A 22818-nucleotide genomic window follows, 5' to 3' on the forward strand; every position below is an offset into this window, starting at 1 on the left:
TCAGAATTGGACATCATGATGTCCCTTTAAAAGAAAGGAGAAAACGTCTCAGACATTTCACCAAAGAATCAATGCCCACAAAACAGATATTAGACAGGATCACAAAGAAAAAACAGTTTCTTGCCATTTCAGCCAGAAAGGGCATTGTCTCAACGATTTGATTACCTACATCCTGTTTCAAAGACATTTTAACACCAGACTTGAAAGAGAATCCTCTGAATTCATGCTTAAATTTGACACTTTACACCTAGGTCTTAACAAGGACTCTAATTACCTTACCCATTACAAAGATAGCTTCCCCAATTATCACCTCTAATATCATTAGCTCACAGACATTTACCTCCCCCACCCCATCCCCCTTCTGTTCTGAAATTTGATTTGTCCTTTTCATATGTGTTCTTTTTTTTTTATTGTATCCTTTGGTATATATGGTCATGCCAATTTTCTTCCACTATTTGATCTGAGGAAGTGGGTCTGGCCCACGAAAGCTCATCATCTAATAAACCATCTTGTTAGTCTTTAAAGTGCTACATAGTCCTGTTTTTTGTTTCAGCTAATTGGTAGGCCTTCTTGTACCTCACAGCTTCTCTGCATGCTTCTTAATCATGCTGGTCCCTCTTTTGCCTTCAGGACCTTCAGATTCAGATGGATGAAGACGCTCGCCAGCATGAGGAGCTCCGGGAACAGTACAACCTCCAGGAACGCCGCCTCAGCCTGACACAGACAGAATTGGAAGAAATGCGGACTGGCCTCGAGGGCAGCGAGCGCTCTCGCAAACTCCTGGAGCAGGAGCTGATCGAAATCACCGAGAGGCACAACGAAATCAATGTCCAGGTGAAAACAAATTCCATGTTGTTACGACAGGCTCCTTGTACTGTCTGCTCCGCTGGTGGCCTTAAAAGTCCGTTGTGCTTGATGAGAATGTATTGTTCTGCAAAGAAAATGCTATGAAAGAATGCATTAAAATCAGATTGGCTTTATTAGAGCCAAATCTAGCAGCAAAATTCCCTGTGACTATTGCCAGCCTGAGCCAGGATTGCAGGATTCAACCCACAAAGTATTAAATACGACATTATTCCTGAAGGGAAAGTCCTGCAGAATTCACAACAAACTATATCCAGAGAGTTCTATTACACTAAGGATGGGCTATTCAAAAACACTCAGCATTGAGCCAAGCCTATGATCTATGACTTCAGCAGGGGCAGAGTTTGCTGAGTGCTTCTGAAAATGCTACGCTAAAAATCTACAGGGTGAAATGCTGGCTCCACTGAAGTCCGTGAGAATTTTGCCATCAGCTTCACTGGTGGTGGATTTTACCCCCAGGACTTAATGAAGAGTGAGATCCATTTGACTGAACTTTTAAATCACCCTAGAGAATGCAAAGAAAATTAAATCCTGTTACAGGATTCTGTGTGCTGGTTTCAAAATGCTCCAGATGGTTTATCATTACTATTATATTCTCTAGGCCTTTTCTATAAAGGATGGACTAAATATACAAAGGGTTTCCAAAGTGGGGGAAGGTCTATAAACTGCAGGAAAGGACAATAATAGAGAGAAGCATTTGCATACTGAGATGATAATGGGATTTTGTTCATCTAAACTGAGATGTAAATGCCACTTCTGATCAGAGACATAAAAAATATAACTAATATGTTTACTTGTAACTGATGCTCAAATGAAGATGATTCAAGCTAAACAGCTGTATTCATTCCCACTAGTATTCCTGATGCTTGCTTGTTATACAAAACTAATACTACACAGCACTTATATTGTACTCTACAGCTGGGATAGTCAATTTTTTTTTTGACAATTTTGGGTCAAATGTTTGGTCAAAAATTTTTGGTCAAGGTATAATCAAAGCTTAGACTTCAGCAATAAATCAATAAATTTTGGAGACCATTCCAAAAAGTCTGGCAATCCAGATTTGGCCTGTGGTCTGCCTATTGACTACTCCTGCTCTGCTGTTGTACTGAAGATCTTGAAAGTTTATACAATGCATTTGTTAGGTTATTTAATAATGTTGCTAGGTATAATTGTCTTAACATTTAGGATCTTTACAAAAATTCTAAAACCGTACACATGAGATAACAGATGTGATTAGATGTAGGATTTTCAGATTTTCCACAGGGCAAAAGATACATATAGGCTGTAAGTTCTTTGCACGGCAACTCTGTGCATGTGGCGTGCCTATAGACTAAAATATCCAAATGCTACTGCAATATAATTTTGAAATAATAATACGTATACACACGCCACAACTAAAATAAAGTAGGATTAAAATGAATGAGTTTGGTAGACAAAGGGATATAATGCATGATACAAGACTGGTTACCAAGGAAAATCTGATACACAAGTAAAATAAATATACAGGGCTAAATGCATCCCTCTTTTTGAGTCAGTGACGTGCCAAGTCATCTGCTGAAGGGTCAAATTAGAGCCCACAATGCTGGGGCATGCTGGGTTACGAAATCTTCCCTCCTCCCTCCAGAACCAAAGCCTGCTGGTGATAAAGCGCAAACTGGAGTCTGACCTTATGCGCATTACAAGCGAACATGAGGAGATGATCAGCGAGTTCCGAGCGGCCGACGAGAGAGCCAAGAAAGCCATGACTGATGTAAGTTGCACCCGGCCTTCAGGGATGGTCCCTAGAAGCCTGGGAGTTGCACATCTGCTTTTTCCTGCATTGCTCAACTTTGAAATGCATTGTTAAGGGTCAGTCTTAGCACATCCATAACATTCTCCATCCCCACTGGGCTGCACACACAACAGCTCGTCTGCCTACCAATATGGCAAAAATAGATTTGGGGAAACCCATTGCTGTTCTGTCCCCCTGCTAGGGAAGGGATCTTCTACATCACTGATGACACCTGGAGAACGCCTCCATTTCCCCTTCTGTTTTGTCCCCGCATTCCTCCAGGGTTAACATTGAACCTATCATAGAGCTGGAAGAGACCTTAGAAGGCCATCAAGTCCAGCCCCCTGCCCAAGGCAGGACCAATCCCAATTAAATCAACCCAGCCAGGGCTTTGTCAAGCTGAGACTTAAACACCTCTAGGAATGGAGACTCCACTACTTCCATCCAATCATGCTTCCAACCAAAGACTGGACACCCTCCCTTTGCAGCCAGTCAAGGCCATTCATAATAGGCATGGAAAGCAGACAAGAGGCCACTGTGGAGTAAATTTCTCATTTGTCACTTAATGATTGGCACCTGAGAAATACCATCCATAACTGTGGGTTCTTCGAAAAAGAGGCTGAACATTCTGCTCTCTTAATGCTCTCAGCTACTGCCTGTTCATACAGTGTCTTCACCTGGACCCTGGGGGAAGAAGCACAGGTTTCTGGATCCCACTCCCAGCAGCAACCCTCCCTCTCCCCAGCTCTGAAAATTGGCAGTCTTGTCAATATCATGGCCAGGAGCCATGAAATTGACAAGGTTGTCTGGCTTCCATGTGGGGAGAGAAGTTCTAGGTAGCTGTCCCCTGCTCCCAGCAGGAAACATGAAGTGGGTGTGGGTGCGGGAAGACAGCCTGCTGGGAACCTCTGGGGCAGCTGGGCTTCCAGGCCCTCTGCTCCCCACAGGTTGACTTATGCAGGTTGACTTATGTTTCTAGTGTAAATGTAACCTATAGGATGTTCTTAAGGAGAGGATGGAAAGCATAAGCAATAGATTGTTTATAGGCAGAAATTAACGACTTAATATGAGGGATGGACAATATCTTGTACTTTACCAGTTTGCTGTGATAATAAGCAAATGCAAATAGATTGGCTTGAGGCATGATCCAAAACCCATTGAAGTCAATGGGAGCTTTCTATTGACTTCAGTGAATTCGGACCAGGTTCTTAGAGATGCAAACTGGGATGCACAGAACAGATGTCTAGATCCTGCAAAATTCCCCATATGGCAGCATATGGACATCAAGTCTAAATATCCTAGCTTCCAGTGCTCAGTATAAATAGTCTGCGCCAACAAGCTGTTTCTTACCCTCCTCTTAGGCTTCCCGCATGGCAGAAGAGCTGCGGCAGGAGCAGGATCACTGCTTGCATCTGGAAAAGATCAAAAAGAACTATGAAGTCACAATAAAAGACCTGCAAGTCAAGATGGAAGAGGCTGAGCAACTGGCCCTGAAAGGAGGAAAACGTACTATCATGAAACTTGAGACCCGGGTAAGAAAAACTGTACAGATCTGCCCAGAAAAATTTTTCCAATGCCACCGCCATACCCTTCCCTGACCTGAGCTTTAGTACTCGGGAGAAATATTTGAATAAAAAAGGAATGTTGTTAATAAAAGGGCCAGTGCATCCCAGATAAATTAAACTAAAGAGAAAAAATAATAGCAAATATATTTAAGATAAATTGAAATCCGCCCAGGATACTTTCCGTTCCCTGCAATGCAAAGAAAGGTCAATACTGCTCCTCTGTCACATGCAATATCTGGTTGGATACTAAATGGCCTTGGCTATGACACTGATTTGGGCGTATTATCATTAACCAAGCCATCTCTCTGTCCACCATCCTTCTGACAGGTCCAACTGGCCTTAGTCCATACAAGGTCCTATTGTATCCAGGGATATATCTCACTGGGATTCTTTTCATATTGATCGCAAATGAAATATGCCTGAGTCGGTAAATAAAAAACCAAATAAACACTCCCCAGATTCTTAGCCCAGGTCTACACCACAGAGGACGGTCGAATTAAGATACACAACTTCAGCTAATCTAATTACATAACTGAAGTTAACATACTTTAATCTGAGTTTCCCCATTGTCCCCATAGCAGGAGGTCTATGAAAGCAAAGACTCCTATCAGTTTCCCTTACTCCTAGCTGGAGCAGGTGTAGCGGTGCTGACAGGAGCGCCCTCTGAGATTGATTTAGCATGTCTTTACTAGACCCACTAAACTGAACTCCGGAAGATCGATCACAGCAGCTTCAATCTTCCATGTAGTGAAGACAAGCCCTTAGGCTACATCTAGACTGCAAGCCTCTTTTGAAAGAGGCTTTTTCAAAAGATACTTTTGAAAAAGCCTCTTTCAAAAAAGAACGTCTAGACTACAACCAGTACTTTTGAAAAAGCAAGCCGCTTTTTCGAAAGAGAGCACCCAGGCAATCTGGATGCTCTCTTTCAAAAAAGCAGTTTGCATTACATAGTGTCTTTTTTTGAAAAAGCACTTTCGAAAAAAGGCATTCTTCCTCTTAAAACGAGGTTTTCCACGGTTGAAAAAACTGCTGCATTCTTTCGATTTACTTTCGAAAGAACGCGGCAGCAGTTTAGATGCAGGGGAAGTTTTTTTGAAAAAAAGGCTACTTTTTTCGAACAAACCCTGTAGTCTAGACACACCTCTAGTGTGCCTACAGATCTTCATGCTAAACACAGTCATCCCTAACATAGCCTGCTGGGTTTTTGCCTCCTTTTTCAGATCAAGGAACTGGAAACAGAGTTGGATTCTGAACAGAAGCGCCACGTGGAGACGGTGAAAACTCTGCACAAAAATGAACGCCGTCTAAAAGAGCTGATCTTCCAAACGGACGAGGACCACAAAACCAACCAGCGTATGCAGGAGCTTGTGGAGAAGCTGCAGAGCAAGCTGAAGACGTACAAGAGACAAATCGAGGAGGCCGTATGTACCCCAGATTGTAATGCTTTCCTCTCTCACACACACAATAATATCGACCACGTGTGTTGCATCTTCAGAATAAACATAACCTGAAATGCATGGTCATCAGTAGCATGAGCACCTCCACTCATTAGGCTCCTATTTTATGCTGCCTTTTCTTGCCATCATTGATAATACATGCCCCTGCATACCTGTAAGGAGAGAGCCACCTGCCTTATCTTTTGCAAAAAATCAGATTAATGCATGTTAGCATCTCTAACCTCTTGCAGTCATCTGGCTGCCCTCAGGATACCTCCAACATCTGTGGGTGGGGAGGTGTAAAATGTATTTATTTCTGATCCAAACAGTTTACTATACACCTCACCTGGCAGGTTACAGTAAAGGAAAACAGGTCAGAGACATTTTGTGCTGGCATTGTTTAATAGAAAGACTTAACCAAACAAAAAAAAAAGCCAAATCTTCTTGTACTCCCAGGAGGAGCAGGCTAACCAGAGCATGGCAAAGTACCGAAAGACCGTACACGAGCTGGATGATGCAGAAGAAAGGGCTGGGATGGCTGAATCGGCTCTCAACAAATTTCGCACCAGGCACCGTGTCTCAGCGAACAAAGGGTTCACCTCTGTGGAGATCATCCAAGTGTCCAAATCTTCTGCTTCCAAGTCCGCCTCCGGGGAATAGACACCAAGGCTCTGAGCCTGCAGCTGGTAGGCCTGCCTGTCTTGCCTTTCCCAGACACGGTATCGGGATGGATTTGGAAACACACGTGCAGTTGCTGACTCGCTGAATGCATTATGATTGGTGCATTCTGCATGGCTCTGCTCACGCGGGGAGAGGAATTTTGAAGTAGAAGAGGACTGCAGTGGTTACAGATACTGTGACAGCCTTAGACCCATTGCAGCTCTCTAGCTGAGAAGGCAGCAATGGGATTTCTGTCCCCTTCACATCACCCAAGTAGAACCGATGCTCAAAACTGATGTACAGGCCTCTCTAGTCCGGCACTCCCGGGACCTGACTGGTGCTGAGCCAGAGAGGTTGCCACACCCCGGGAGGTCAATATTGTCTACTAGCACTACCAACATTTCCACTGCTTAGTGGGCATTTAGAAGACATTTACGGGTAAATTCGAGCTAAATAACAGCACAGAACTTTGAGAGCCAGGACTGGTGGCTGTAAACAAATTTTATGGGATGGCAGGAAACTTGGATGGCGGGAAACTTGGCCACACCCATGATAAGCGGACATTCGTCTGACATCATGCCGAACAAGGGATGTTGCCAGACCAGAGAGTGCTGGACTAGAGAGGTTTAACCTGGACATGGTCCGGAGAGGTCAGGATTTGGTCCTAATAAAGGAAAGCATTGGCCCAGTCTGAGCAGCGGGAGGTTCAGGTGGGCATTTACATAGACATTGTGGCATTTCTCATCTCTTTTCCTCCTCCTTAGGGAGGATCTAAACAGATTTTTAAAAGCTGCTATTGCAGGCCAACTTCAATGTCTCTTTCCTTCCAGGGTGACACACGTCTTCCCAACAGCTGCCCATTGCAAGATTGCTATCCTTGTGAGGAATTGAAAATAGCAGTCTACAGCATCAAGATGACGTCTGCATAGGAAGAGAAAGGTGGAAACAAAGAATGTTTGTGTATTTCTTAAGGGGAAAGAATTATCCATGTGTTCACATCATGGGAGAGCTTGAAACTGGTACTTCCCCTGCCTGGATTAAACCCCAAAATCATAGAGGACTGGCTGTTGAAATGGGTTTGTTTTAATGTGAATTTTACATTTTCATGTCAAGGACGGAAAGTGTAAAGCATCTGTGTGATGTGGGCTGTCTCTTGCAAATAATTCCTCACACTAATAGTCTTAATGCGTAGTCTGAATAAAGCTAACTGTATGGGAAAGAAACTTGGAGAAGTTGCTGGTCTGTCTGTTTCTGGGATGACAATTTCACTGAGATTTCCTGTCCAAAAAACTATTTTTAAGCTAAATTTGGCAGCACTGAACCATGTTGGTTATCATGCATGTGTACCAGTTACCTTCTGAGCTCTGTGCCACAGGCCCTCTAATGCTAACAGCTAAAGGCAGGTTCTCTTTTCACTTGTGGCTTTGGAGCAAAAGCGTCTAAGTCAGGGGTGGGCAATAATTTTTGGCAGGGGGGGCCACTCCAAGATTTTGGGAAGTGGTCAAGGGCTGCACTCTTCCAGGATATTAATGGAGATGCGGGATGTGGGATGGAGGCTGGGTGCATAAAGGCGTTTGGGGTAAGGGACCACGGTACAGGAGGGAGAATGGAGTCTGGGAGGGAGTTGGGATGAAGCAGGAGGTTGTGACCTAGGGCAGGGGACTGGAATGCAGGGGTTTGGGATGTGACCTGGGTAGGAGGGGATTGTGATCTGGGGCAGGAGACTGGGATGCCAGATCTGGGAGGGGATATGGGTGTAAGAGGGGGACAGAGGGTTTGGGTATGTTGAGTGGGGGGGCAGAGAGTTGGGGCAGGAAAGGGCTGGGGTGCCAGAAGCAGGCTGTGGCCAAGAGACTTACTTGTCAGCTGCCAAACTAGACAGTTCCAAGAAACATTTGGAGGAAGATTCGTCAAGAACAAATCAATGCCTAACCAACCCAATTGCTTCTTTGATAAGGTTACTGATCTAGTGGACGAGGGGGAAGCTGTGGACATGATATACCTGGAATTTAGAAAGGCTTTTTAACACAGTTCCATATGTCATTCTCATAAGCAAACAGGAAAATGTGATTTAGATGAAATTACAGTAAGATGGATGCACAACTTCTTTTAAAAACCCTATTCAAAGAGCATTTATCAGTGTAGTCGCTGATAATGGAGAGTATATTTAGTAGGGTTCAGTAGGCATCTGTCATGGGTCTAGTACTAAACAACCTTTGGTTAATGATTTGGATAATGAACTGGATGGAGACTATGTTCATAAAATTTGCAGATGACACAAGGCAGGAGGGGTTGCAAGCACTTTGGAGGACAGGATTACAATTCAAACCAAGTTAGACATATTGGAGAATTGGTCTGAAATCCACAAGATGAAATTCAATAAAAATAAGTGCAAAATTCTTCACTAATGAAGGAAAAATCACATGCACAGCTACAAAATGGGAAATTACTGGTGAGGCAATGGAACTGCTGAAAATTATCTGGGACTAAAAACTGAATTTGAGCCTAGAGTGTGATAATCTTGGAAAAATAATATTCTTGGGTGTTGTAACTAGGGATGTAAAAACCACCCAGAATAGTTTAACTAGTTAAATGGTTTGTTTAACCAGTCAACCACAAGCTGCGGGTGAAGGGAGCTGCTCTGGGCCATGCTCGCTGCAGCCATGGCTGGCATGGGCTGCTCCTTCCCCACCACAGCTGCAAGTGGCAGGGACTGCCATAGCTCCACCATGGATGACAGGAGCTGCTCCAGGCCCGCAACGTATCATGGCCCTGCTGACTGGGCTGTCATGTGGGGGAAGCTCTGGCTAACTGGTTAGCTGGTAAAGATGCTGGTAAGGCATATGTTGACCGGTTACCTGGTTAACCTTTCATCCCTAGGGCTGTGTCTACACTGGCATGAATTTCCGGAAATGCTTAAAACGGAATACTATTCCGTTTTCAGTTTTTCCGGAAAAGGAGCGTCTACATTGGCAGGCTGCTTTTCCGGAAAAGCCCTTTTTCCGGAAAAGCGTCTGTGGCCAATGTAGACGCGCTTTTCCGGAAAAGAGAGCCGATCGCCATTTTCGCGATCGGGGCTTTTTTCCGGAAAAGACTACTGGTCTGTCTACACTGGCCCTTTTCCGGAACAGTGTTCCGGAAAAAGGACTTATGCTCGATTGGGAGCAGAATAGTTTTTCCGGAATAGTGGCTGATTTTGTACAGTAGAGCATCATTGCTTTTCCGGAAATTCAAGGGCCAGTGTAGACAGCTCGCAGCTTATTCCGGAAAAGCGGCTGATTTTCCGGAATAAGTGGCCCAGTGTAGACACAGCCTAGCTGTAACAGGTGTGAACTTGTATGTAAGACACAAGAAATACCTGGCATTTATGCATCTCCTCATTTAGTTGTCATCATCCTGAAGTTCTTGCCTGTTAAAATGCATATATCCCAGAATCTCAGAGCTGGCATTTCACCAATTTGCACAAGGCAGGCAGAGTAAGTGCCCCTGCTTAGAGGCAAGAGAGCAATGGTCGCTGGGTTTGGAGTTGGTAAATCTGAGCAAGCTCCCAGGTAAGCTGTCTGACTCAGACAGGCTTGGCACAGGTGCCCCTACATTCAACCCAGATTGCTTCCAACCCAAGGCTCTGCCACTGAGGTCATCTCAGCCCCTCTGAGTCTAGGGGGGCACAGAGCCAGAGCCATTATCTCGGCGGGGGGGGGGGAGCCTAGATGCAGACTGACCAAAGCCAGCCTAAGTGGGCTTTGCAGGCCCCAGTTCGGGCCTAGTTGGCCCAATGTAACCCCGTCCCCTAGTCATTCCCACCCTGCCTCACAGGCTGGACTATACAAGGACCAGCTGATGTCAAACCATTGCACGTCCCAGGACTCACCTTTTATTGGTTGCTGGTGAGAAGGGGCGGTGCTTGTTGAGGCACCTGAACTACAAATAGCAGCAGCCGCATCCCCTACTCCCCTTTCCTCTGTGGCTTGGTGTGGGAGGTGAGTGTGGTGGAAGATGGGCCCCAAGCCGCTTCAGGTGCTGGGGGTGGGTCATCCTCTTGGCTCCCATGAGGAGAAGTGAGGATTGAGGTGTCCTGGCGAGGCTTGGGACAAGCCTTTTGCTCTGGTGGTGAGGGGATGGATCAGGTGGATCTGAGGTGTCCTGCCTGGGGTGGGAGGTGGCAGCCATGGCGGGAGGGGTCTGACCTGCCAGTGCCGGCTGCAGTGATGATTCTCCTTACACATTAGAACTTCTGACGTGGATGAAGTGAAGCTGAGTCTGAGCCCCCAGTGCCAGGTCCCACGGGCCCACTTTGCCCACAGCCTGTTTCTGCCCTGTGGGGCCTGGCCCCATCCCCACACATGCATCAGGCCCACGCACTGGGGCTGCAAACCTCACCAGGCTCCTCTTCTTCGCAGGTACCTCAGGAGCCAAGCGGCATCCTGCTGCAGTCCCTGGAGAGCTCCCGCCTGAAGCGGCCTAGTGCCTACTGACCTGCACTTATAAACAGCAACAAAATGTCTGAGCTGGTTTCCTTGCTGAGCTGCGTGGCGCTGCCTTTGAGTGGGTGCAGTGTCCCATTGACAGCTGCACGGGCTAAGCAGCGGTGCAAGCAGAAAAGCTTGTTTGTAACTGGTGTTTCTTGGCTAAACCCAGGAACATCAGGATGGGACTGGGGCGATGCTGAGAGCTCACTTGAAGATCATCCTTAAACTGACCCAGTCGGCCCTGCTGGGTGCAGGAGTGGGCTGAAGGTAGGGGAGAGGGTGGCCTAATGGATAAGGCATCAGCTGAAGGTCCTATTTGGAAATCATGGGAGGGTGGGCAAAGCCCGCCCACCCTCTAAAAGCCCCTCCCCAGCCTTACGGGAGGGACACTGGACCCATGTCCAATTAATTGCTTGGGACAAATAATGACAAAAGGGTCAGGGAGTGCGGGCTAAAGGTTCAAAATAAGGGAGCCGGATGGGGACACCGAGCAGAGAACCCCGGACAGCGCCCACTGCTCCTCAAAGCTATCGAAGGAGCCAGTGGACGCCGCCCAGAGGAACTCTGCCCGGATTCGTGAAACCAGGGAGGAAAGGAAATAGGCCCCACAGTCGCAGAGAACCCCCTCGTCCAACATCCTGCTCCTGGTATTATAGATGGTGGTCTTTGCTAGGGCCAGGAGCATCAGCTGAAGGTACAGTGGTGAGGTGGGTCCCAGTGATCTAATGGATAGGGCATTAGCTCCTGCAATTGTGGGTTCAAGTCCCACCTGTGTCCCCACACACCCAAAGGCTAGAGCACCACCACCATCTTCCTGCTGGTGAGGAAAGAAAAGCCTTCAGGGGAATGGCAACCTATGGATATGCAACCTGGAGGCTTTCCCCACTGCTCCTGTTAGACGGTGCTTCCCCCCATCCACAGAACCTGGCCAAGACCCCTGCCAGCTCTTGCACCCTCCATCCTGATCAGACACCCCTACATCCAGCAGGGCTGTCTCAGGACAAGGTGGAGGGCAGCTCCACCTCCTCCAGAAAAGGCAGGGCTGAGGGAAGTCAGTCCTTAGGACTGGCTGAGCTTGGTCCAGCCCCAGCCAGGTAAGGTAATTCACCCCAGAGCCCCTCACATACTTTACTACCGTTCCTTGCCTCTTGCACCCTCCCACACACCCTGAACCCCTCATGGATCCCAAACCAGACTCCAATGTTTCATTTATGCTATTATTCATCATGTCAATTATCAATAATATTAAGTTGTATATTTTCAGGCATTCTTATATGGCTCTTGACCACTTGTTCTGAATATTGATGTAGTTTGGCTCTTTGGTTGGAAAAGTTTGCCGATCCCTGCCTCATCCCCTACCCTTACAGGATTCTGAAAGTCGAGACCCTGCATTCGCAAGATTCTTTCTGCTGCAAGCCCTTTCATTTGGAACAACATAGCACAGTCCTACTCTTCTGTATTCCCACAAAATTACAAACCTTGATAATCATATTTCAGCTGGCCTGCATTTAATATAAACATAGCTGGTGTCGGGTTACAAATTAAGTTGATTACGATGAGCAAAATACCACTCCCTATGCTGAATGTCCCAACAAATCTAAGCAAAGCAGAAGCAAACTGTATTGACGTAGACCAGTGGTCCCCAACCTTTTGAGGCTGCCGGGCGCGTCTGGGGGTGGGGCTGTGCATGAACCATGCACCCAATGGTGGGGCCGCACCTGTGCCATGTGTCTGGGGCTGACGCCGTGCGCCTGGGGCAGAGGCCGAGCATGCACCACATGCTCGGGGTGCAAGAATGGCTTGGGCCGGCCCTGGTCACTCAATGGGTACACATAAATGCCCCAGCGGGCGCCACGGCGCCGGCAGGGACCACTGACATAGACCCAGGGTCTCTCCCCGCTTCCAGCTAGCTGTCATGGACGCATTCCTTCAGATCTTACTTATATCAAGACAAGAAGTAATGGGCTTAATCTGCAGCAAAGGAGATTTCAGTTGGGTCTGAGGAAAACCTTCTATCTATAAGGATAGTTACACATGGGAATAGGCTTCCAAAGGTGGTTGTGAAATCCCTGTCACTGGAGCTTTATAAGACCCTGGTAGACAAACACCTGTCAGGGACGGTCTGGGATTCTTAAACCTGCCTCAGCTGGAGGAATGGACTAGATGACCTCTTCAGGGTCCTTTCCAGCCGTAATACGTGTCTATGACTCTGCGCTGGTCAGCATTGCCCTTCAGCAGAGGAGTCAGTTGAAACTAGAGATGGCGATGCCGGGGGAACGATGCTGCAGCCCCGAAAATGCTGGTGCCGGAAACACCCTCGTTGTCCCAAAATGAAGGTGGTGGTAATTAGGGTACGGCTGCACAATGTCAGCTGGGATCCCTCAGCAGAGCCTGGGATAAACCCTGCCACTTGCTAGTTTTTTCCTTCCCCGTCCTCTTCCCTACCAGTCTGCCTTCTGCTTCAAAAATCAAGCCAGCCAAGCCTCTGCAAGGTGGGAGGCAATGAGAGTCCCAAGGCATGTGAGGAATCTTGAGCCCTCATCCTTATTCTGCTCCCTCTCTGCATTATCCTCCCTAATTCTGCCTCCCAACCCTGCAGCAATTACCTGCACTCTCCACCTCCCTACCTGCCACATCAACCTGGGAACTCCATAATGGCTAGATGTCAGCAGGCAGGAGCTGAGAAGGAAGACAGAGAGTCCACCCACCTGCCTGGAGCCATCATCCTTAGTGGCTTGGAGGAGCAAATGCAGCTTGCCTACACCTCTGCTGCAGTTCTAGACAACTACTTACTGTATTTTCTTCACACAACACACAGTCAACCAGTGGAACTCATTGCCAGAGGATGTTGTGAAGAGCAGGACTTTAACAAGGTTCAAAAAAGAGGTAGGTAAATTCATGGAGGATAAGGATAGCCTGAATTTGCACAAATGGTGTCCCCAACCTCTGTTTGTCAGAAGATAAGAATGGGGGACAGGGATTCCCTGTTTTGTTCATTCCCTCTAGAGCACCCGGCATTGGCCAGTGCTGGAAGACAGAATATTGGGCTAGATGGACCATAAGTATGGCCAGTCTTATGTTGTTATGTTTAAAAATGTGAACCAAAGAAGTCTGATTACTCAAATATTGGTTATGAAAGTTGATTTTGATAAATTATTATAACTTATGTGAATGTTGTACTGAAATCTTAAGCAAGTGCATCTTGGAAAAAATCCAGATCTTATTTTTTTTCCTCCCCAAACATGTTGCGTTTCCTTCCCTTTGCCTGAAAGTGACACATTTCAAATGCTGAAGCCTACATTCCACTTCTAAAATAGATACTTTCACCCACGAATGCATGTGTTTAATTATCAGTTTTGCGCAATCCATGTTGTGCACGTGCTGAGACCTGTTTGCATATGCTTATGTAATTCTGACAGGCAGAACCAAGCCTGGGACCTCTAAAGCTTAGTGCATGAGCCTCTACTGAGTGAGCTAAAAGCCAGCTGCCTTTCAGGTAAGGTTGTAGAGTAGACTGAGTCTCTTCGTAAGTGGTCTAGCTGCCTCTAGGTGGGACAGTAGACCACACACATACACATTTGCATTTTGAAACTATGGCCAATCATTTTTTCTTAATACTTAAAAGCAAACAATGTATACAAGGGATGTAAAATCCCTTTTAACCAGTTAATTGGGATCCCACGGGTGGGGGCCCCTGAAGCCCGGCCAGGCTGGAGCAGCCCTCCCCCTGTGGTATGTTGGGCCTGGCCAGGATGGAGTAGCCCCTCGCATGCATGGTGTAGCACAGCAGACCTGGCTGGGCTGGAGCAGCCTGACCAAGCCCAGCAAGCCTTGGGCTGCTCCAGCCAAGCAAGGTTGAGACCACTGCAGGCAAGGGGCTGCTCCGTCCAGGCCGGGCCCACTGCTCCATACCAGATGGGGGAAGGGGCTTCTCCAGCCTGAGCCACCAGTTAACCAGTTACATCTCTAATGTATATTCAGGTTTTCCTGAAAACTTCCCACTGTTGCTCTCACATTAGTAACATTCCACTAATATTAGAGAAGTGTAAATTGATCACTGACCTTTTTGCTTCTAAGTCCTCTACTCCCAATTCAGAGAGGCTCAGATGTATTGGTGAAACTGCTAGCAATTTATTTGCACTGGAACATGTTGTACCTGCATTCAGCTGGAGTACAGGTGGGAGATTTCCTGAAAACCTTCGTTGTAGACAAGGCCCTAATAGTTTTGCATTCATAGTATCCAAGCTCCTGAAAAACACAGTTGCTCTGTAATATATCTGGTTCAGCTGGTTTCATCCCTCTCCCAGTGAAAATCATTTTGTAAATGTAATACTGTATTTAAATGCAATTTCAGTCCTGTTGCATAATGTGTAGTTGACCTAATTACATATCTTTAATCTGTACAACTAAATGAGTTTTCTAAGCAGTTTTCTAAGGGATAGCATATCACAGAGTCACTCTAATCTTCCCATCCCACCACTCAGAGTTGTTCTTTTTGCACTGCAATTTGTTGGCTTTCCAAATGCTGCTTTTTATAAATGTGGTGGTAGTGTTGCCTAGAGAATAGAACACTATTACACTGAGACAGCTCTGCCCACTAAGCTGAACTTGGGCATGTCACGTTAACCGTTCTGTGCCTCAGTTTACCCAGCTGTGCAAAAGGGGTAACAATGGCATTCCAGTTTGATTTACACTAATCCCTAGCTTTTACACAGCTTGGTAGGTCAAAGCCCTTGGCAAAGGAGGTCAGAATTCACACAGCTGCTGGATCAGCCTGTGATCCTGGCCCAAACCTCTGCCTCAAGCCATTCACACCTCCCAACCACCACCTTGGAACTGGCTCTGCATTGAACAGTAACCAGTCCGCAGTACGCATGTGCAACTTTCATCTCCAGGACTGACCACTGCACATGTGCAGCTCTCCCCTTCAGGCTAGCGACACTGCGCATGCTCCCTCCTATCTTCCTCCCTTCCCTCCTACCCCCCCAGCGCCTTTGCGTAAGGAGAATTCTCGCCTCAACACGCTCCAGTTCTACGCGCAGGCGCAGAGTGCGGGGGGACCCTCCTCCCCACTCCCGGCCCGTGCGCAGGCGTAGTGGCAGGATCTCACCCCGCCCCGATTCTGCGCGCAGGCGCAGAGGTAGGAGCTGCCCGTGGCCAGTGCGCAGACTCCAAGGCCATTTCCTGGATCGCTTGTCAGTGCCGGGCCCCGCCGGCCGCTCCCTCTCCCGCCGCCCGGAGCGGAGTCGCGTTGACTGACCAGAGTCCGCGAGTCCCGCTCCGCTGCCTCCTCCCCTCCCCCCTTAGGTAAGTGCCGGCGCCGCGCTCACCCCGAGCCCTTCCAGGCCCCCTCCCCTCAGCGAGTACCTGGGCCCGCCCACTTGCCTCACGCGGGGGGGGGGGGAGCGACGACCGGACCCCGCCCCCTCCTCCCCATTCTCCTTTCGGCGGGGGGGTTCGACTGTTCCCAACGGCTGCGGGGTGGGGCAGGGCACTGCCGAGCGGCGGGGCTGACCCCTCCCCCCCCGCTGTCTCTTCTCCCTTCCCCCCCCCCCCCCCCACTCACCGGGGCCGAGGTCTCGGCGCACCTGTGCGGGGAGCCGCGGGGAGCCGGGGCCAGCCCAACCCAGCGTCGGGGGCGAGCCCCGCGCGCCCGGGGCAGGAGCAGCAGGGGCACAGCCTGAGCGAACAGCTTCTCCGGCTGTAACGCCGCCTGTATCCGGGCTGGAGGGTCGTTAGCCCCGGGAGAGGCCGACTTGCAGGGGCAGTGAGCTGCTGACACCGCCCTTCCAGGAGGGATGCTAGAATCTTTGTCGCCGTGTCACCCCTGAAATTGTCAGTCTTTGCGTCGGGTGGCAGTCGGCTGCCCTGGAGCTGGGGTGCAGAGGGGGAGCCAACCAGCATGTTGCATGTACTGGTTCCCGCCTGCCCCCCCCTGCACTGCTGCCTCTGATACAGCGATAGCAATGCAGGGTGGCAGGCTGCTCCCTGAGAGCCGGCGTTTAAGCCAGCTCCCCCACGGGAGCCTGCTTGTAGGTCTCATTGGTTAACTGTCTACATCAGTGGTCCCCATCCTTTTCAGGTTGCCGGGTGCCAGGGGGCGTGGCCGTTCGCCCGCCGGGCGCCAGGGGGCGGGGACACTTGCCCGCCCGGGGGCGGCCCCCCCCAGCCGCATGCCCGGGGGCGGGGCCCCCCCCATAGCCACGCACCCGGGGAAGGCGCCCCCCGGCAAGCGCCGCGCGCCCGGGGCCGGTGCTCCCCCCGTAAGCGCCGCGGGGCCGGGGCCGTGGCCAGGGCACGCGCGGCGCCCCTGGGGGCGGGGCCAAGGCTGGAGCTGGCCAGGGCACGCGCGGCGCCCCCGGGGCCGGGACCGGCCATGCGCCCGGGGCTGGCACCTGCCAGCCCAGATTGCTCCGTGGGCGCATGTAAAGAGCCCGGCGGGTGCCATGGCGCCCGTGGGCACCGGGTTGGGGACCACGGGTCTACATGATTGCACTTTCCACTTTCACATCCCTACCTTCCAGGTGACTTATGTGATCTGAAAGGAGATTGGCGGGGGTTAAAAAATATTTGTTTGGCACTATATCTGGATTCTCAGGCAGTATTCCTACTCCATGGTTGTTGGGAATAGCCCTGTAGTGTATTTGCTGTCTTAATTAGGGAATGACAGCAGCCTAATACTCTTCACCCTGTTATCTCCCCCCTTCTCCCTCCAAAAAGGAATCTGATACTGTATTAAAAACATAAAATTCCCAATTTTAAATTTCCAGTTGATATTGGAAAGCAAAGATTATTACTCTGCAGTTATAAATTCAGTAGCTATCTGAGGCCAAGTGCCTAGATAACAAGGTTAACTAGGGTGATATATTTCCTGTGGGGGATTCTCAAATTAGTCTGACAGGCAGGTATTGGTATTAAAAGTATTGGTAATAGGGATGTAAGCGATTAGTAGTCGACTATCCAATAAATATAGTTGCTTCCACTCCCCCTTGCTGCCTCTGTCATAGAAAGGCAGCAAGGGGGGGAACAGGAGCCGGTGCTGGGGGGTGCACCGGTTCCCACTGTGGCTGCCTTTATGAGAGGCAGCAAAGGGGGAGAACAGGAGCCAGTTCTGGGGATGCCACCGGTTCCCCTCAGCACCATCTCCAGGGTGCCACCTACTCCCCCTTGTTGCCTCTATCAGCTCTGGCTGCCACAAACAGGGGTTGGTGCCAGAGCAGCCTCTATTTGTGACAGCCAGCCTTGTCCACCACGAACGGAGGCTACATCAACACTAGGCCCTGTTTGCAGCAGACAGGGCTGCTGGGCTCAGTGTGAGCCGAGACCGAGCAATACTGGCTTTTGCTGATTGTTGTGCCTCTGCATTTTAAATGTAGTAAGAGCCTGACAGCTCTTACTACATTTAAAATGCAGAGCTACAGCACAGGTGGCTCCTGGAGTCAGCACGAGCCAGGACTGCTCAGTCCCAGCTTGAGCCTGCTCCTGGAGCTACCCCTGCTGTGGCTCTGCAGAGCAGTCCTATCGACTAATTGGATATTCGATAGAATTTGTATCGACTATACAAATAGCTGGATAACCTCATTTTAACATCCTTAATTGGTGGTTGAGAGCTGCACTAAACACCTATCAGTAATATCAAAGTGCCAACTTCACTAAAATGTGGATTAGTGTCTTTGTCCTTCAGTGAGCTCTTTGGTGATTAGGAAGAGTATGATTAAAACATTTTATTGAATTGAATTTGTATTGAATTGTTCTTGACTCTCCTATAAGTTGAAAGTTAGGAAGAGGATATTATAGTTATCAAATATTGGTGAGAAGTATTCTTTGAGAATATTTTCTCCCAGCATTGCTTTCTCTTGTGATTAGTTGGTCATCCAATACAGAATGCTTGTCACTAATACAGGTGATCCAATGTCTGTCTTATGAATACGATTATTGTGCCAGAGAAATCTAGTTATTTGGAAAGAATGGATGATACCTTTTCTCTTGATTCACTGAATGGGCATTTTAAGTTAATACTGTGTTTGGGGGAGTTTTTCTAAGGTGAACTAGAACTGTTTTCGTATTTGAGCATCTATTTTTTCATACCAACCTGATGTGTAGTCTGAAGCTTAGAAGTAAAATCTGTGGGCTAGATGTTAATGTTCCCCAGCATGTAGTTCTTCTGTGGAAAAAGTATCAGGATTGTGCTAGAAACAGTGTTTTGAAATAAGTATACTCATTATTTTTGGAAACTTTTCTGCTTTTTATTTCTGAAAGAGTAGAAAGGGCTGAGCAATCCTGTTGGTTTAACCGCTCTTCAGTTTTTCCTGTATATGGAAATTTACTGCTACTGTGTGTTGGCATGCACTAAAACAAGAACATGATCAAAAAATTGCAGACATTTTGTATAGATTAACAAATGGAATCTCATTGTGCCTGTCCAAGGTGGGAGATAACTTGGATCCCTTTTAATTAAGGAGAAGGTGGTGATCTCGCCCTGTGGTAGGACTTCATAAAGCCTCTCCAATAATAGTTGTGTGCTTTATTAGAATATGGATGTTAGAAGAACAAGCTATGGAGATCAAGTGTCAGTTAAAATTATGACTTTGTCTTTGGTTAAAAGTTTAAATATTGTTTTTTTCTCATAATGCACTTTTTCTTCAAGTATGGTGATAAACAAACATGGGTACAGTACTTAAATTTAGAAAGAAAGTCTCCAAAGTATTTGTGCTGTTGGAATGCTGTATAGTGTTAACTATTGTAATTCCATTTGCTAAACTTAGTAAGGAGTTGCTCATCTTCCATTCACTTCCCAGTTTCTGTTGGGTTCTATTCATTTCCTGTTTGCAAAGCAAGGTAGGAATTCAGATGCAATCTCCACCCTCTGCTAACATAGCCATACTTGGATATGTTGTAATTTCAGACTATAATGGGTGTGAGTGTCTTGGAATGATATCACTGCTTTTTTTTTCTTTTAGATGCATGTAGGGAAAAAACATTCTCCAGAACTATCAAAAATTAATCTTTGGATATGAAATGTAATATCCAAATGGCAGATATAAATTAGATGTAGTGAGCTGTATGCATTTTGATAACTACAGGTGATTTTCATCTGTTGCAGTGTTATATTCCACCCATTTATGCTACAGCGTCATTATACTTTTGACGGCTGTGCATGTGGAATGTATAAAGTCTAAGATTATATTATACAGCAGTGTGGTAACTCTCTAATACAACTTCAGTTGCAGAAGTCAAGGGCAGAAGTCAAGGGCAAGTTTTAATGCAGTTGCAAATTATGGAACATAACCTTTTTAAATAAATCATGTACTTAAACAGTAGAATATTTTATGCTGTTGATTTTTGTCCAGTTTTCATAGAAAAAAATATTTAATTAAAAAATTTACAGTTAATTAGAATTTATTTTTGGAATTAATGAAGTGAATAATTTTATCACATAACAAATGTGTCAATAGACAGTTTGCTGTGGAATGTGTGTGAGCATTAATGTTAAAATGACACATTCCAGGTAGGCATGTGAAGGACTAGTCACTCCCTCCTTCCCCCCTTTGCTCCCTTTATCAGAAAGAGGCAGCAAGGATGGGGGACAAAAGGCGGTACTTCAAAGCGGCAGTGTCGCATGGAGCCTGGGGCCAGACCCCAGGCTCCATGCCATGCTGCTGCTTTAAAATGCCAGGTGTGGCATGACTCCCCAGCTGATCCTGGGCTCCATGCGATGCTGACGCTCCAGGAGCAACTTGTCACCTGTGTCCCACAGCGCTTCAAAGCAGCAGCCCGCCGCAAGGAACCTGGGATCCCTGGGCTCCATGAGGTGCTGGTGCTGCCGCTTTGAAACACTGGGATGAGCCTGATGCCGGGCTCCTGCAGTGTTTCAAAGCAGCAGTGCCACACGGAGTCTGGGGTCAGCGGGGAGTCCCCAGCTGATCCCAGGCTTCAGTGGCACTTTCGCCTTTCAAGTATAGCAACAGCCATAGGGCTGTTTCTACAAGTCAAAGGCGAAGACACCCTATCGACTAGTCAAATAGTTGATGCAAAATGCATCGACTATTTGATTAGTCAATTACCCACAAAGTAATTGCAGTGAGGGGCTGGCGAGTGGCTTTCGCCGCCGTTTGTCAAGCCCTGAAGATGAGCTAATTTGCAATTAGCTGTATTAAGAATTACAAGTCAAAATCAGTCTGTATGCCATAGGTGCTTTATAAATTCATGAGTAGCCACCTATACTCTTACATAGGAACCTAAGAATGGCCATACTAGGTGAGACCAAAGGTACATCTAGCCCAGTATCATGTTTATTTCCTTTGGGATATCTGGCATTGGCTGCTGTCGGAAGACAGAACAGGTAATCATCAAGTTGCCCATTTCCAGCTTCTGAGGAACAGAGGTTAGGGACACTATTCCTGCCCATCCTGGCTAATAGCCATTGATGGCCCTATCCTCCATGAATTTATCTTGTTCTTTTTTGAACACTGTAAAGTCCTGGTCTTCACAACATCCTGTGGCAAAGAGGTTGACTGTGCATTGTGTGAAGAAATACTTTGTTATTGTTTTGAACCAGCTATATATTAATTTGATTTGTTGATCTCTAGTTCTTGTCATGGGAACAAGTAAATAATCTTTCCTTATTTACTTTCTCCACACAGTCATAATTGTATAGACCTCTACCATATACCCCCTTAGTCTCCTCTATTCTAAGCTAAAAAGTTCCAGTTTTATTAATCTCTCATATGACAGCCGTTCCATACCCCCTAATTTAGCTCCTTTTTGTTGCCCTTTTCTGAACTTTTTTCAATGCCAAGATATCTTTTTCTGAGATGAGGCAACCACATCTGCATGCAGTATTCAGGATGTGGGCATACCATGGATTTATATAGAGGCAATAAGATATTCTTCGTTTTATTCTCTATCCCTTTCTTAATGATTCCTAACATTCTGTTTGCTCTTTTGACTGGTGCTGCACATTGAGTGGATGATTTCAGAGAACTATCCACAATGACTCCAAGATCTCTGAGTGGCAACAGCTAAATTAGTTCCCATTGTTTTATATGTATGGTTGGATTATGTTTTCCAATATGCATTAATTCATATTTAATCAGCATTAAAATTTATCTCTCATTTTGTTGCCAGTTACCTTCTTTTGTGAGATCCTTTTGAAGCTCTTCACGTTTTGCTTTGGACTTAACTATATTGAGCAGTTTGAAAGTAGCTGTGTTAGTCTGTAACTGGAAAAACTTAAACAATAGTCTTGCAGCACCTTAGAGACCATCTACATTTTTGTTAGTCTCTAAAGTGCTACAAGATTATTTGTTGTTTAAGTTTGAGCGGTTTGGTAAGATCTGCAAATTTTGCCACTTCACTGTTTACCCCATCTCTAGGTCACTTATGAATACTCTTGTTCAGCTAGTTATGATGATGTGCAAATAAGTTGTAGTACAGGTTGAGCCTCTCTAAACTGGAATACTCTGGTCTGGCAACATCTGTTCTGCTGGACCATGGATGTTCCAGGACCAGAGTCCCAGTGGAGGGGTGGTGGCTGGGATCCCTGCGGGCTAGCAGGGCAGTGCAGGGATGGAAAGCCCAGCATGCCCCAGCAGGACTGCCCAGTGGAACCAGGAAGCCTGTTGGGGCCAGCAAGGTTGGCGACAGGCTATGGCTGGCAGCCAGGCCAGGGCTAGGAGGGCCAGAAATGACCTCCTCTGGTCTGGCAAAATCCCTCATCTGGGACCCGTCAGGTCACCAGGGTGCTGGACCAAGAAGGTCCAACCTGATTAGATAAACAGCCCTAGTAGTAATGTCTAAGATTATACCTTTTTGTAATTGTGCATTGATTTTCAACTCTTATTCCTTTCAGCTTTTTCATTGTTTAAAACACTAAGAATATCCTTTATTCAGAATGTCTCTACATCAATTTTTACTAGAACCAATCACCTGCCATGCCTGGAACAGAGATCGTACTCGTAAGTCCCCATATGCATTAACTTTTCCCCTTTGATTGGTATTTTGCACATGCTGTAGAACCACATATTTTTAGAAAGGTGACCCAGAACTTTGTA

The 22818-nt window shown here is 47.1% G+C and overlaps 2 protein-coding genes, 1 long non-coding RNA gene and 1 other non-coding gene across 6 annotated transcripts in view; 3 read left to right on the forward strand and 1 right to left on the reverse strand.

The window, feature by feature from the left end:
- Positions 1-7519, forward strand: part of MYH16 (myosin heavy chain 16) — a 62499-nt gene extending 54980 nt beyond the window's left edge. The window contains exons 39-44 of the mRNA XM_089769300.1: positions 631-834; positions 2489-2614; positions 3997-4167; positions 5421-5621; positions 6093-6322; positions 7127-7519. Of these exons, the coding sequence (XP_089625426.1) occupies positions 631-834; positions 2489-2614; positions 3997-4167; positions 5421-5621; positions 6093-6296 (906 nt within the window). The 3' untranslated portion in view covers positions 6297-6322; positions 7127-7519. The remainder of the gene's footprint in view (positions 1-630; positions 835-2488; positions 2615-3996; positions 4168-5420; positions 5622-6092; positions 6323-7126) is intronic.
- On the reverse strand, positions 1-15769 carry LOC142818630 (uncharacterized). Its single transcript, XR_012896191.2, has 4 exons — positions 14828-15769; positions 3986-4047; positions 2531-2691; positions 1-931 (listed from the first exon to the last, which is right to left on the reverse strand). It is a non-coding gene; the product is annotated as an uncharacterized LOC142818630 (long non-coding RNA).
- LOC112543952 (small nucleolar RNA SNORD104) lies at positions 10499-10562 on the forward strand. Its single transcript, XR_003087247.1, has one exon. It is a non-coding gene; the product is annotated as a small nucleolar RNA SNORD104 (small nucleolar RNA).
- ARPC1A (actin related protein 2/3 complex subunit 1A) overlaps positions 14238-22818 on the forward strand; it is a 27879-nt gene continuing 19298 nt past the window's right edge. For 2 of the 3 annotated variants that reach the window (XM_075899681.2, XM_075899683.2), the window contains exons 1-2: positions 15919-16072; positions 22617-22722. In XM_075899681.2, the coding sequence (XP_075755796.1) occupies positions 22659-22722 (64 nt within the window). In that variant the 5' untranslated portion in view covers positions 15919-16072; positions 22617-22658. Of the gene's footprint in view, positions 14262-15918; positions 16073-22616; positions 22723-22818 lie in introns of those variants that run through there. The other variant, XM_075899682.2, reaches the window with a different exon arrangement.

This window comes from Pelodiscus sinensis, chromosome 15 (assembly GCF_052426305.1).
Source record: "Pelodiscus sinensis isolate ZL-2025 chromosome 15, ASM5242630v1, whole genome shotgun sequence".
NCBI lineage: Eukaryota > Metazoa > Chordata > Testudines > Trionychidae > Pelodiscus > Pelodiscus sinensis.